At 43.3% G+C, this 15,400-nt stretch overlaps 1 protein-coding gene across 2 annotated transcripts in view; it reads left to right on the top strand.

Moving 5' to 3' along the window:
• The window catches only part of crfb2 (cytokine receptor family member b2), a 57,800-nt gene that overhangs the window by 4,665 nt on the left and 37,735 nt on the right, over positions 1–15,400 (top strand). For both annotated transcript variants that reach the window (XM_050048329.1, XM_050048330.1), the window contains 2 exons: positions 9,248–9,377; positions 9,868–10,043. In XM_050048329.1, the coding sequence (XP_049904286.1) occupies positions 9,248–9,377; positions 9,868–10,043 (306 nt within the window). The remainder of the gene's footprint in view (positions 1–9,247; positions 9,378–9,867; positions 10,044–15,400) is intronic.

The following is a 15,400-nucleotide window of genomic DNA, read 5'->3' as shown; positions in this document are numbered from 1 at the left end:
TTTGACTTATTTCTTATATCCAGGAAGCAGTGGCGACTGTATCTTTTGAGCAACGTAGATGTTGAACGACGCACACGGACGTAAATAAGAAGCACACGAACATACACTGGAACACACAATTTAAGGCACCAAACTTGGAGAGAGAGTGGCCGCTGTGTCCATCCGTGCCGCCATCTTGTTAGGTAATTTGTGGTTTCTCTACAAATTTTTATAAAGAATGGGGCTTAAAGTTGTTGTACAATTCTTCTACAAAGTCTTCATTTAAACAAAGATGAATCTTTTTTTTTTTTTTTTTTTTTTTTTAAAACAAGCATGTCAAACCCTATTCTGTAGGGGTTGGAATCACCAGAGGCCCCACGATACAATATTAGGCTATCACAATACTTTAGTCACGATACAATATAATTGTGATTTTAAATGTGTTCATCTCACTTCAGTCATTTTTATTGCAACAGATATCTAGTGGACAGAAAAAGATACTGATTTTATTATTCTAGTAGGCCACCAAAAATGTAAATTTTATTTGTAATATTCATAATTTACATAATAAAAAGAATCAATACTTGGAGTCCGTGTATTGATACGACATTGCCACACAAAGATATCGCAATACTGTATTGATTTTTTACCCCCATCCCGACTGTTCTGTAAATGTGTACTCTGCTGATTCAGTATTGCACTCCAATAACTAACAATGCACCATTAAAAAAAAAAAAGATTTAGCAGAGATATCTTTTTTTTTTTTTCTCAGTGGAACCTTTTAAATTGTAAATTTACCCTACATTACCCACAATGCCACTTGACCGTCAGCCAATAAGTTTAAGACTCCAGTATGTCACAGTATCAGATTTTATGCAGCTCCCTCTGTAGCCACTTAAAGCTATAGTTGGTAATGTTGGACAGCTAGCAAGATTTGAAAGTGGCACCTCCTCTAAGCTCCACCACCCTCCTCCCCCTCCCGTCAGTGCTCTGTCCAAAGCCACGCCCCCACAAACTTGAACGCGCATCCTGCAGTACACCGACAGAGAAGCTAATGTTAGCATTAGGCTAATACCAGCTACAAAAGTTGGCTACGTTGGCTAAGTTGGCTAACGTTACATAATGCATGAAAATAACAAATCCCCCCAAAGCAAAACAAATAATTACCTGTCTAACAGAAAGACAGCAACCTCTGCATCACTTTTCAGGCCCTTCAGCTCCCTCAGTTGTCTCCACCGTTCAAAAGCTGCACCGATGTTTACTCTGGTTTGTCCTCTTGCTTTATCCAAAGCCTATTTCGTCGCAGCCTTCTCTGCCTCCAACTTTATTTTCTTAGCCTGTTAAGCAGGGCGAGCCGTTACAAGTAATGCTGGAAGTGGTACTTTTGGCTGCATTTTCTCTGCCATTGTTCAGCAAACTTATTCTCCTGCTAACTCAGTATTTCTGCTGAGGAGTGTGCTGAATATTTCCGGCAACGGTGACACGTGATGAGTGCACGCAGGGAGGAGGGAGGGACAGAGGGGGGCGTGGGCAGGACCAGAGCGATATATATAAGTACGAGACATGAAGGCATCTGATTGGTTCTTTCCACTCGCACCAAGAGGCAGGGATTGGTCAGAGTTTTTACAGGCCTGCAGCTGACACAGAGGTCGGATTTTTTTCGTTCCTTTTTCTGAACACATTATGTATTGACTACTCTCAGGATGGAAGGACCATTTCATTCAGTATAACAAAAAGTGTTTCTGAACAGGATTACCAACTATAGCTTTAAAGGCTTTTTCACTTTTTTTCACATATGCAGCAGTACTCCTTGAAACCTATAAGCAGGCTTTATTTTGAAGAATTTCTATTCCTGTTAAGTTACTTCTATAAGTTATGTAGGATCTCTCGACAATGTACACAGTGTGGTTTAGCATGAAATAAGGAACACTGACCTGACTGAGTTGTATATCAGATCAAAATCTACAACAGGGTACCCGCGGATCCTTAAAAAGTCTTTAATGGCATTTAATTCATTAAAGGGATCAGATTTTTTGACGTGGGGTTATATGGGTTACCTTTCCATAGTCAATGTACTATATACAGTAGATGTCAGGCGGAGAAGCAGGCTGGAGTTGGACACAGAAGCTAAGCAATGTACTGCTGTGGAGGGGTCAGCAACAAGACTTATTTTAGCCACCTAAAATTCAATATCAGTTTAAGTCCACGCTACATTGACAGTATTTTCGTTGTTTTACCTTTCTGTCAGATAGCCTGTTTCAAGGGGGAAGCTGATACAGCTTCAATTCCCCATCTTTGCTCTCAACGAAGCCACCAGAGTCCATATAGAAATGTCATTTTAGCTTGCTGAAGACAGGAGCAGCTGGTCTATCATTGCTTCAATCAGTCTGGTTGTTTGTGTAATTTTTTAACTTTGGTGAATGTCAGCTAACTGATAAAGTCACACAATAACACAAACTAATTGTTCAAGGCAGCAACTGACCAGAAGCTCCTGTGTTAAGTGATGTTAGATCACTGTTTTTCTCAATGGAGCCTGGCTTTGGAAAGAGCGATACAACTGCTTAATTTCATCACTGTCTGACATTAAGGTAAAGCAGTGAAAAAACTCTAAATATAGCGTACACTTAAAATGATATTGATTTTTTTAGGCTGCAAAGATATGTTTTGTTGCTGACCCCTCCAAAGCAGTAGATTCCTTAGCTACCATGTCAGACTCCAGCCTGCTTCTCCAAACTGGGGGCATGCTGACTGACATCTACTGTATGTAATATACTGTCTATGGAAAAGTACCCCATGGTGGTGTGGTGGTTAGCACTGTCGCATGACAGCAATTGAATCCCATGCAACTGCAGGAGCAGACCTGAGCCGATATACAACTGAGTCATTAAAACCACTGCAACTTTTCTCTGCAATGTCCTTAAACCGTTTTGTTGCTTCTGGAATCTTTGGTCTGAACTGGCCTTAAGGGTCCACACCCACACAGAATTTAAAGCCTGCAACTCCGTACCAGTCATTTAGAACTGAAGAAGCTCCAAGAGGATGAGAGGCGAAATGTCTTTAAGAAACGCAAGCAAGACCAGTTGCCTACGATATAGCACTTACGATTACCATGACCAGGATGACTGAGAATCTTCACCGACATTTCCCAATTCTGTTCTGCCCTTGTCTCTGCCATGTCGAGAAAGTTTTTTTCCCTCAAACATTTAAGGTAGATCATCTAACCTTTCCCTGGAACAAAAAAAATAGCCCCTAACCCTCAGTCACTAATGTCAGTTCTCATTTGTTTTCATTTTTTTCAGTTTTGATTATTGTAAAGTTGGTTTAAATTTCCTTCTGATTGGTATTAAAAAAATCAAATTTAAAAAGTCTTAAAGGATCATTTTGCCATTTTTCAATCTGGACCCTATTTCCCAGTGTAAATTGATCAAAGAAACTGACAACGGTTTTTGAAACTGGTCCAGTATTGAGGGAGCCGGCAGTGGCCGGCAGCCACAGAACAAGCTGCAATGGAAGCACACGGGGAATTAAACATTGTCACTTTATGTCCATTAAAAGTGGTTATTTTTGCCACAGAGCAACTCATATTGGTAATATAGGTGTCTCTTTGCTTTTCACTTGACCTGGGGCCTCATGTACAAAGACTTGCGTGGATTTCCTTCTGAAACATGGCGTGCGTTTAAATCCAGAAAACGTCGTACGCACAAAATCCAGATGTATGACTCTGTGCATACGCATGAATCCAAGCACATTTCCTTTGTACATCCCAATCAATGTGGACACATGTTGGAGTACCCGACCCCTCCCTGTCCACGCCCCCATTTAAGTATACAGATCATATTTAAATGATCCCTGCACCTGAGATTTCCCCTCTCTGCACGATCAGAAATTTTTTTAAAAAAAAACTTCACAGAATGCGAATTGGAGACGCTACTCACTGAAGTGGAGATGCGCAAAAATGTACTTTTTGGCATGCTGTCCTCCGGCATCAATACTAAACGCAAGAGGAGTGAGTGGGAGAGTGTGTGTGAGGCTGTCAATGCTGTGGGGTCAGAAAAGCATACACGCAGAATCAAAAACGAAGTGGTCCGACGTTAAGGTGGATGTGAAGCGGAGGATGGCTGCCCACTGCCAAAGTGTGGCCAAAACAGGCGGGGGGACAGGAGAGGAGGAGCTCAACCCGTTTGAAAAGAGAGTCGCCACAATTGTGGGTGACACTGCTCTCTCAGGGGTGGTGGGAGCACATGTGGGTGACTCGGATTACCCCAAGGTAAATACCTATAAATTTGTGTAACTTACAACAAATGTGTTCATACGGGTCATACAATAGCCTGCTCACAGCCCTTTGAGATAGAGGTTCATGTGTAAATGTTCATGAATGAATGCAGAAGTGCGCTGGGGAAAAGGTGAGGCTGATTAAGAAATATGCAGGGGTTTATTGACATGAGTACTTTACACACACAGAGACTGATGCTGTGAAGACAGGATAATATTTGGGGGCGCACATGCTCACTGCGCATCAGGGGGCTTAATATTAGGACAATTAAAGTAGTCTGTTCCCAACCATGCCTGATTCCATGTGAATGCAGCATAAATCAATATGATTATCTGATATTAATTTGTTTACTAACACTGCTTTAGATGATAGAGACCTGATATTTAACAGTCCACATTTAATTCTCCTGTTTTGTCTTTCTGTCACAGAAGAGGTTTTAATTTTTATGAGGTTGTTATGCACAACTCCTCTTTGTTTAATTTTAGATTTAGATAATTTAGGTGGTCAGGGGACAGACACCATTTGTATATAATTATGGGTGGGTAACTGCACTAGAAGCTCAGAGAAGCGTGTAGGACTGCAACTCTGAGTCCTGGTCTCAACTCTGGGTTGTCAGGGTTTTGAATTACTAATAAACTTGATCAGGTTCCCAGATATGAGAGCAGCTCCAAGTGGGATGAATGCCGTCTCTCCTAAAAAGACCAGATTTTCCCCAGAAAGTTTGCCACTGATTAACGAAACCCACATTGTTTGCTGGACACCACCTGGACAGCCAGCGATTAAATGATGACATACGGCTAAACATGTCATCATTGGTCAGATTTGGGAGGGGTCCAGAGAAAACTACGGAGTCCAACATAGTTTTTGCGTATTCACACACCGAGGCAACATTAATTTTAGTGACCTCCGATTTGCGTAACCGGATGTCATTCCCGCCGATGTGAATAATGATCTTACTAAATCTACGTTTAGCCTTAGCCAGCAGTTTTAAATTTGACTTTTAAATTTGTCGTCCGCTCTGGCCCCAGGGATACATTTGACTATGGCCGCTGGTGTTGCTAACTTCATGTCTCTCACGTGTCGCTGAGTGGGGAAAAATGGTTAGAAACGTGAACAGGCTGGTGGTGAACCGTGGGCTTTGGCTTGGAACTACGCTTCTCCCGGACAGTTACCCAGCCTCCCGGCTGCACAGGGGTTACCAGGGGGCCGCTAGCAGAGGCTAGCCAAGGTTTGAGGCAAGAGAGCCATGTTTGAAGACTGGTGTTTCACTTAGGTGTGACCATGAGGCATCTTGTGGAGATGAGTGCCAAATGGCTGTCCTTTGTTTGATCAACAAAGAACATGCGGTCTTGTTCACCATTTCAGGTGGCAAGACCCAGAGGAATAGCCTCCACATGTCCAGTTTAGATCTGTACAAATGACAAAATATCTGTCGTCCAGTTAATCCCAACACTGTTCCCCATGTGGATATGTATGGTTATTATTATTATTTTTTTAATAATTTTTTTGTTTTTTTGTAGATATTCTTTTTTTCGCCATATTTATTGCTGTATGCATTATTATTATTATTATTATTTATTAATTAATTGATTAATTCCTTCTCTTGTTCCATCACAGGTCACCCCAAGCCAGCCGGGGTGGGGAGGGGTGGGAAGGGTCAGACAGTAGGTCAGTTTTTCTTTTTGAGTTTCAACAACTGCAAAATTTGTGAAACATATGGATGACATATGGCGATGTATACAGGGCTTGACGCAAACTTTTTTCCCAAGGAGCACATGTGCTCCTAAGTTGAAAAAGTAAGGAGCGCACAAAGAACTTTAGGGGCACAATGTAAATTGATCAAATACTGTGTTTTCCGTAATAAATGTGATGCAAATAGACATTTACAAGTAAAATTATTTAATGAATTTGTATACAAAATGTACAGAAAGGTAAAATCATCAAGTTTTGAAAAAGTATTGCAATTTAATTTTGTCTTTAATGTTATTATCTTATATATATTATCTTTGCAATATGATTATCTTATATAATGTTATTACTATCCTAAAACATTCTCCAGGTCCTCTGAAACTCTGCAGGACTTATTTCCACCCTGCCCAGTCAGCGGTACCGTGGCGAACGGTCCCTAACTGCGGGGAGATCCCCGGAGGTCCGCCGCTTTTCCCGGTCCCTCTTCTCCGCCACACTTTGACTTATTCCCACCCAGCCGACAGCCTGGCCGTGGAGAACGGTCCCTAACTGCGGGGAGAACGGAGCAGGCTTCCCCAGAGGTCCGCCGCTTTTCCCGGTCCCTCATCTCCGCCACACTTAGACTTATTTCCACCCAGCCAACAGCCTGGCCGTGGAGAACGGTCCCTAACTGCGGGGAGAATGGAGCAGGCTTCCCCGGAGGTCCGCTGCTTAAACCGGTCCGTCTCCTCCACACTTCGACTTATTTCCACGCTGCCGACAGTGGGACTTATATTCATTGTGCCGACAGTGGCTTGGAAAACCGCCTATAACCGTGTCACACGGGGAAGAGGGAAGGCGGCTGGAGTTTCTCCAACATTTGCGGTTAGACTATCATATTTTTTTATTGACAAAAATATAGGCTGCTTCGGCTGATTTTTTTTATGCGCACATGTGCCCCTAAATATTTTTTACAGTTCGCACACACCTATTTTTAGTCGCAAATGTGAGTGAAATTCTCGCACTGTCGAGCGCTGGTATATATGATTTATTATTACTATTTTGCAAATAAACTAAAGAAAAATTTGATCATCAAAAATAAGATAATCATCTGTTATTCCCACAGCGGGGAAATTTGTGGTGTCACAGCAGCAAGGAGAATAGTGTAATAACAAGAAGCATCAGCAAGATGTAATGAATATGTAAAAGAGTAAAATAAAAACCTCTGCTGCCTTTTTTCCCGCTCTCCTTGTCCATTTTTCATGCGTATACTCTGTTTCAAATAATGGCAGTGACAGAATTCAAAGACCTGAGACACATTATAAATCAGGTAAATAATCATCCATGATATTGAAAATCTTTTAGACAACACTAAAATACATTTTCCAGGGCTCAACAATAAGGATTGCCCGATTGCCCGGGGCAAGTAAAACTCAAGGTCGGGCATGTAAACTAACAACTCACTTGCCCAATCGGGCAAGTTGCTAAAAATAGTAAAAGTTAATAACTAATTGATAAAATAAACGTATTTTAAAACGTGCTCCTTCTGCTCTGATGCAGCGGTCTCTCTGCCTGAAGTCACAGGCACAGCTGTGTAACAATGTCCTGCCCACTGCCCCCATTGATATTATTTTGCGCGACGGATGCTTAATTTAATAACAGAACAATATACTATTTATGGTGTTATGTCATTGTGTCATTTCTGTCTCTACATGGTCACGCGTTAACAATTCTCCTCTGCTGTCTGTATCGCGCGCGGCGGAGTTCCGCCACACACACAGATGAGCACGCTAGAGCGGCTCGGGCCGCATTTTCCTGACCAAACCTGACCACGAGCCCGGTGCAGTTTGTCAGCTGACAAAGTTATTGTTATGGACACTGTGTAAATAACCAACAGACTGCTGTTACGCACAGACAAACAGCTGCTCGCACAGCAGCGTAGCATGGCACTCGTGCTGAGCTTGTGTTGCGTTCAGATGTTGTCACGTAAATAACAACTTCCAACACTTAAATAGGTCATAGCACAAAACAGCAGCATGTCATGTGACTTTTTACTTTTATTATATTCAATAAAATTGTATGTTCATAAATCTTGAGACACCTCATATGTAAGCTAGACAGACATTTCACCTGCTCATTACTGTGCACACATGTACTGTATGTACTTAGTCCTAAAGAGCCCTTCTGGTGCCAGTAGATACATAGAAACATCCCAGCAGGCTGTGCTTTGCAAGCATACAAAAAAGTTTCACGCATGTGAAAATTATTTTTCATGCGTGTGCTTCACCTCCGCTGCTACAACTCCATCCTAGGGGAAACACTGCTGTGTGCGTTTTGTGCAACAGGTGGATGTGATAGTCTACTGGTAGAGTAGAGAGAGAGCTAAGTAGCGTTGAAGTAGAGTAGAGCAGGGCAGAGAGATGGAAGCAAAATATATTAAATCCGGTGTTAATACAGCAGAACTGGAGAGAGGGGTGAAAAATAAATAGAGGTGGGCATGGCTCAAGTAGGGAGCAAAATTATAGACGGAGAACGATTAACAAATTTTTCACTTTAAGCCCGGACACTGTCATTTTTGTGTAGGAATTAAGCTACAATACATGACATATGTTGTTTTAATTAATAAATACAGTGTGAATAAAGATTACATAACATAAAAATAACTGCAGTCTTTGTTATTTGATAGCCGCTTAAATTAAACAATTTTTATAGGGCAAGTAAAAACTGACTTTGGGCAAGTAGATCTCTGACCAACTTGCCCAACCGGGCAAGTGAAAAAAAACGTTAGCGTTGAACCCTGTTTTCTATAAACTACTCAGGTTATTATACTCTTTCCTAATCTCACACACACATCTCGTGATGTTTCAGAAAGAGACATCTTCTTAAGGAGGCATAACATTTTAGATTGGATCAACTGAAAGGTAGACAGATGCTTCAGACACTTACAGTAACAATCTGAGCTGCCCTGTGGAAAAAATTATCACTTTTAGTAGACATAAAGTGACGATTTTCAGTTGCCCCGTGTGCTTTCATTGCAGCTAATTGCGCAGCTGCCGGCTGCCAGCTCCCTCAATACTGGACCAATTTCAAAAATTGTTGTTCATATCAGTCTCTTTTATCAATTTACACCGGGAAATAGGGTCCAGTATGAAAAATGCCCATAAGATACGATAAAATACACCTTTATCAATCCTACAGTTGAGAAATTCCAGAATACTTTATTAATCCCTGAGAGGAAATTCAATTATCCTTTAAATCTAACTTGCCCTCAGTTGTAGGAGCCCTGATATGTATTTACAGTTTAAGTCCTGTTTGTTTGTATTCCAGCTATGAGTAAACTCCCCCAACCTATCAACTTGACCCTGAACTCAAGCCATTTCAATCATGTTCTGAAATGGGAGCCTGGACCAGGGACACCCACAGGAGTCTACTACAGTGTCACCGTTAAGGCACAAACGTGAGTTTAATTTGTGTTTGTCTTTATGCTTGTGTGTATTCATATTGTGTGTATACTTAACAGTGTCTTAGGAAATATCAGTCAGTTGCAGCCTCTTTGATGCACTTTTGTTATGGGTTACAACAGAAACAAGATTGGGAAGATGTTTGGGAAAGTTGTCAGTCACAGAGGAGTGCACTAGGTTGCAGTATTAAGTCTCTCCAGCTAACTACTGCTCCAGGCAGGTTAGACCAAACATTTGCACAAGCCATCCTGTCATACAAACAGTAGGAAGTGTATCCGATACCAGCAAAATGTCACAGATCCACAAAAAATAGTTTCCTGTTCTGTTAGGTTTGTTGACAAGAGGAAGTGTGAAGCTTCAGCTGATTCTTCACCTGTTCCAGCATGTGTTTCATAAGAAATGCATTTTACTGTGAGGACAGTGGTAGGCTTTTACAGTGAAATTATTCCCTAAAGACTGTTTCTTTCCCTCCTCTTGGTCCTGAAGGGGCACTTCCTGGATGCCAGTGGCTGGCTGCGAGCATGTCCAACATCCACTGGTTTGCAACCTTACAGAGGCCTTCTCTGAGCCAGAACAGGTCTACTTCACCCGGATTGAAGCCCTGCTGAAAGCACAGGACTCACAAGAAGTAGTCCTCCCAGGATTTCAACCCATTAGAGACAGTAAGAGGCACTGTATTGAAACTAGAAGATGTTAAATAAAAGGGACAGTTGGAAGAAAAGGAAACATGAACACAAAGTTTGCAGAATTTCACATAAATATCTAATAGGATAAAATGATGAAGTGGTGACATTTTATATCCAAAAGGTCAAAGGTCAGCTTTACTGTGACATCATAATGTTCTGCAAAAAGTCTTTTCTGGCCATTACTCGACATCATATCTCAAGAACAGAAGGGGAGACATTTGGTCAGATACTGAATTGGGGACTCTAATCTTGGGTGCTGTTTACGGTACCTTAATTCAGTGGTTCCCAAACTTTTTCTGCCCAAGGCACACCAAAGGACAAGTAAAAATCTCAAGGCACACCTATTGTGCCAAATAGCCTTTATAACACGTGTTATCACTCATATCATGTAAAATATCTGTAAATGTGCATAATTATTTACTAATGCCAAATAAAATGTGACAAAGACAACTATATTACTCATGAAATATTTATAAACGAAATATTTCAAAAATTAATTTGAAACTTCATCAAATTAGGCTTCATCAAAGCAGCAACACACCCATTTAAACCAGACAGGTCACAAAATTAAAAACAAGGTAAAGAAAACTCAGCAGAAATTAAGCACAAGGCCACTCGCAAGTCCTGTTCAACAGAGAGCCGTGACCTCCTGTTGTTCTTCATGTAAACCAGAGTAGAGAACGCCAACTCACACAGGTAAGTAGTGGGGAAAAGAAGAAGTTGCTCAATCGCATAGTGGGAGATGTTTGGGTACTCTGATGCAGAAGCCAACCAAAACTGATCCAGTGGGAGCTCACTAAATTTGAGTTTCAGTGTGCGGTCCACACGGAGCTCTGCGCACTCCTCTCTCTCTTTCATAGTGAGCTTTTCTGTTGAGGATTCCTGGTTGAATGGGTCTCGGATCCAGTCATAGTCCTCGATGTCAGCCACACATGGAAAATAGCGCTCAAACCTCTCTTTTAAGGTCTGAAGGTGTTCGGCATATACAGCGCACTCCCTAGCTGCCTGTGGCGCAGCTGATGCCAGCGGGAACATGTCCATGGAGCCCTGTTCCAAAGCCTCGCACCACAGGATAAGTTTGCCCATAAACCCCCGAATCTTGTCTGTGGATGATAAACTGTTTTCATTCCTGCCCTGAAGCTTGGCGTTTAACTCGTTGAGATGCCCAAATATGTCTGCAAGGTAAGCCAGCCTGGCGCACCACTTCTCATCCACGAGCTTGTCCTTATGTGGGACAGCGTGTTCACGTGAAAATTCCAAAAGCTCTTCCCGAAGCTCATAAAGACGGGAAAGGACTTTCCCCCGTGACAGCCAACGTACCTCTGTGTGGAGGATCAGGCTTTGGTGGTCGGCTCCCATCTCGGCGCACAGCTGGGAGAAGAGGCGAGATTTCAGGGGCCTTGATTTGATGTAATTCACCATCTGCACAGCCTGATCCAGCACCTCAGTCAACTCCGGGGGCATGGTTTTGGCAACTAATGCCTCTCGATGCAAAATGCAGTGGTTTGTCACAATATGTGGGTTTTGTGCTTTCACCTTAGCATTAAATCCTTTCACTCTCCCCGTCATGCATGCCGCACCATCTGTGCAAAGACTGACGCACATATTCCAGGTCAGATTGTTCTCTTTTAAATAGTCATTAGTTACCCTGAATATTTCTTCTCCCGTAGTATGGCTTTCCATTTCTTTGCAGAAGAAAAAGGTCTCTTTGATAGAGTCACCATCAACATATCTGACGTTTGCCAGGAGTTGGGCAGCCCCACTAATGTCAGTTGACTCGTCTATTTGGAGGGAAAATCTGCCGCTCGCCTGCAGTTTCTCTGTCAAATGTTGCTCAATGTCTTCTGACATGTCGTCCATTCTTCTTTAGATTGTATTATCAGAAGACGGCACTTTGGATAGCTCATTTGCGGCATCTGGACCCAGCACGACACCTGCAATTTTTTTGCAAGCGGGGAGGATGAGTGTCTCCGCTATTGTGTGAGGTTTCTTTTGCTTTGCAATAAGCTCTGCTAGCATGTAACTAGCCTCCACTGCCTTTTCAGACACTTTCACAGAATCCAACAAACGGTCTTGCTGCCTCTGGTTCAGATCCCGAGCTCTTTTGAAGTAGGCCAAGTTTCTCCCAACATGGGAGGGATGTTTGGTTTCCAAGTGCCTCTTCAGCTTGCTGGGAACCATGTTAGCATTAGCTAACTTCTCCCGACAGAGGACGTACTCGGGCTGAGGAGTGTTGACATCCCCGGTCCAACTGAAGCCATAAGACAGGTAACTGTCATGATACTGTCTGCTGACAGTTTTTTTTTCTCTTTTCTTTCGGTGGGTTGTCGGCAGTCTCTGCACTGGTGGTTGGTGGTTTTCTCCGCACAAGAAAGCGCTCCATTTTCCCTCTTTTTATGTTTCTCTGTTTTAACATTGAATGTGTCACAGTCTAATGGTGCGTTCCAGGCAACCCGTAACTCGTGTTTTCACAACCTGTAACCCGTGAAAGTGCACTGGAACGGCAGTCAAACCCGTAACTTCCCACCCGTGAACTCGTACCAAATCGATGTACTCCCAGTTCCGACCTCTGACGTCACATAACCCACAAACAAATGTGGCAGCCCCTGTGGATGCAGTGATGCTGCATCTGATACACGGTGAGAAATAGACTTTAGGACAATGTAAAATAAATTTGCACGTTGCAATCATAGTATGTTAACATAAAAAGGGATTTCACTAAGTTCTTCAAGGAGCTTGATAAAGTGGAGGTCAAGGCATTCATTAGTGGACCTCTTCCAAACATAGACAGGAAGATAAACAAGTTCAGCCGGCTGCTTCAGCTGAACACATGGCTGTCCAAAGAGTGTGCGCACAGAGGATTGCACTACATTGAGAACTTTTATCTGTTCTGGAAACGAGAGGACCTGTTCAAGGGAAAGGGCCCACACCTGTGCAGAGGTGGGAGGAGAGTGCTGACGGAACACCTCCTCCACGCTCTGAGGCATCAGAATGGGCCGGGACAGGGTCCTGAGCGACCAGTGAGAGAAAAGAGGAACGAGAGAAGCATCTCTGTCGCAGAAGCCAGAGACCGAGCCAGTGTTTCAGCACCAGCTGCACCACAACAGCCTCCACCGCCCCCAGCGAAGGATTCAGCTCCAGCACCACAACAGCCTCCACTGCCCCCAGTGAAGGATTCAGGCCCGCCATCGGTTCCACCTCCCCCCGGGCCCTCATCACAGGCCTTGGACTCGTCTGTGACGGCCCCAGCGAAGGTTTCAGGCCCGCCATCGGTTTCACCTCCCCCCGGGCCCTCATCACAGGCCTTGGACTCGTCTGTGACGGCCCCAGCGAAGGTTTCAGGCCCGCCATCGGTTTCACCTCCCCCCGGGCCCTCATCACAGGCCTTGGACTCGTCTGTGACGGCCCCAGCAGAAGTTTCAGACCCGGCAGCACCCCCATCACCTCCTCTACCCACAGACCAGCCCTGGGCCCCCCCTGCCACATCTACCCCTTCTAGAGACTTGTCCCTCACCCTCTCCTTTTCATCCCCACCTTCCCCCATGGGCCTTCCCAACCATCTTGAAAGCCTGATCAAATCAGGGATTAAGATGGTTCCCCTCACCCCTAATATAGCAAGGTCAAGACTTCTATCACCAACTATGCTGAACTCTTCCCCGTATAAAACTGTGCCCCTCAAGTCACACAGGAGCTTCAACTCTCCTGCTTCACAAACTAAAGCTCCCCCAGCTCCTCCCCCTCGGTTTTCATCTGGTCCATCACCCAAACTTCCCCCTGCTCGTCCTCCCCTGCCTGCCCCCAGAGCTGGTATCCCTAAGAGCTAGGATGCACAGGGCCTCTGCTGTCCCAGGACTTACAGCCATGATAAAGGTAATATCAAGCTGGGGCCCTGTGAGACAATATTCTCCCCTAGTGCTATATCTACAGCCACACCACATAGACCAGATTACAGAAGGACAGTTAGACTGTCCAATCAGAGAAATTTAATCCATATCCCTTGTAAGAAGATAATGTCCAGTCCTACTGAAACTAATCTGAAACTTGCTGTGCTTAATGTCAGATCCTTGTCTAACAAATCATTTTTAATTAATAATTTGATCTCTTCGTATAATCTTGATTTTATGTTTTTAACTGAAACATGGCTTGACAAAAACACAGGTAATGCTGTTCTAACGGAATCAGCTCCACCCAACTACAAATTTGAATCTGAAACACGAGAAAACAAAAAGGGTGGAGGTGTCTGTGCAATATTTAGAGATCATATGGTTATGCACAGGTTGTCATTTGGGGTGTTTTCATCATTTGAGTATGTATCCTTTAAAATGGAGCTAAAACAATCTCCGTCCATACTCTATGTAGTTATATACAAGCCTCCCCAGCACCGTCAAAGTTTTATTGATGATTTTACCAGGATGCTTTCAATTGTATGCACAGACTTTGATGGTTTGGTCATTACAGGTGATTTTAATGTACATGTGGATAATGTCTGTGACAGAAATGCTAAAGAGCTCAGTGCTGTCCTTGAAACCTTTGGCCTGACTCAGCATGTGTGTGAGCCCACCCACAGCAGAGCGCAGCACACTCTGGACCTGCTCATTACAAAGGGGGTTAATATTTCAAACGTCAATGTGGTTGATGTTGCTCTGTCTGATCATTTCTGTGTCTTCTTTGACCTGTCTGTTTCTCCCAAACCACCGGCTGGTCCTGCAGTTGTTCGGAGGAGACACATAAATAACAGCACAGGTGCTCTGTTCATGGAAATGATAAACTTTGAAAATGCCTCATGTTCTAATGTTGATGATTTGTTGAACTCTGTTACTTCGAGTGTTTTGAATGTTCTGGACACCATTGCCCCTGTGAAGGTTAAAATGGTTAAAAATAAGCAGAAGGCGCCATGGAGGAATGACGACTCGGTCAGGGCACAGAAAAGGGAGTGCCGGAGGGCCGAGCGGAAATGGCGCAAGTCAAAGCTTCATGTTCATTATGAAATTTATAAAGAAAAGTTGTACGTGTTCAACCAGATCTTACGTAGAACAAGGGAGAGGTACTTTTCTGAAATTATTGGAAACTGCAGTAACAACTCGCGTGTCTTATTTGCAACAGTGAACAGATTAACAAACCCTCCAGCTCAACTGCCGTTGGAACTGATCTCCACATCTAAGTGTAATGAGTTTGCAGTATTCTTTTGCGACAAGGTTCAGACCATTAAAAATGCCATCAATTCCACAACGCCAATAACAACCCTGCAGCCACCTAGACACTTAGAGCTGACTCATTTTGCACCTGTAACTGACAAAACTGTCCAAGAGATCATCACCAGTCTGAGTTCATCT

Source organism: Epinephelus moara, chromosome 7, assembly GCF_006386435.1.
Source record: "Epinephelus moara isolate mb chromosome 7, YSFRI_EMoa_1.0, whole genome shotgun sequence".
NCBI classification, from domain to species: domain Eukaryota; kingdom Metazoa; phylum Chordata; class Actinopteri; order Perciformes; family Serranidae; genus Epinephelus; species Epinephelus moara.
This window is presented reverse-complemented; position numbering and strand designations above follow the sequence as displayed.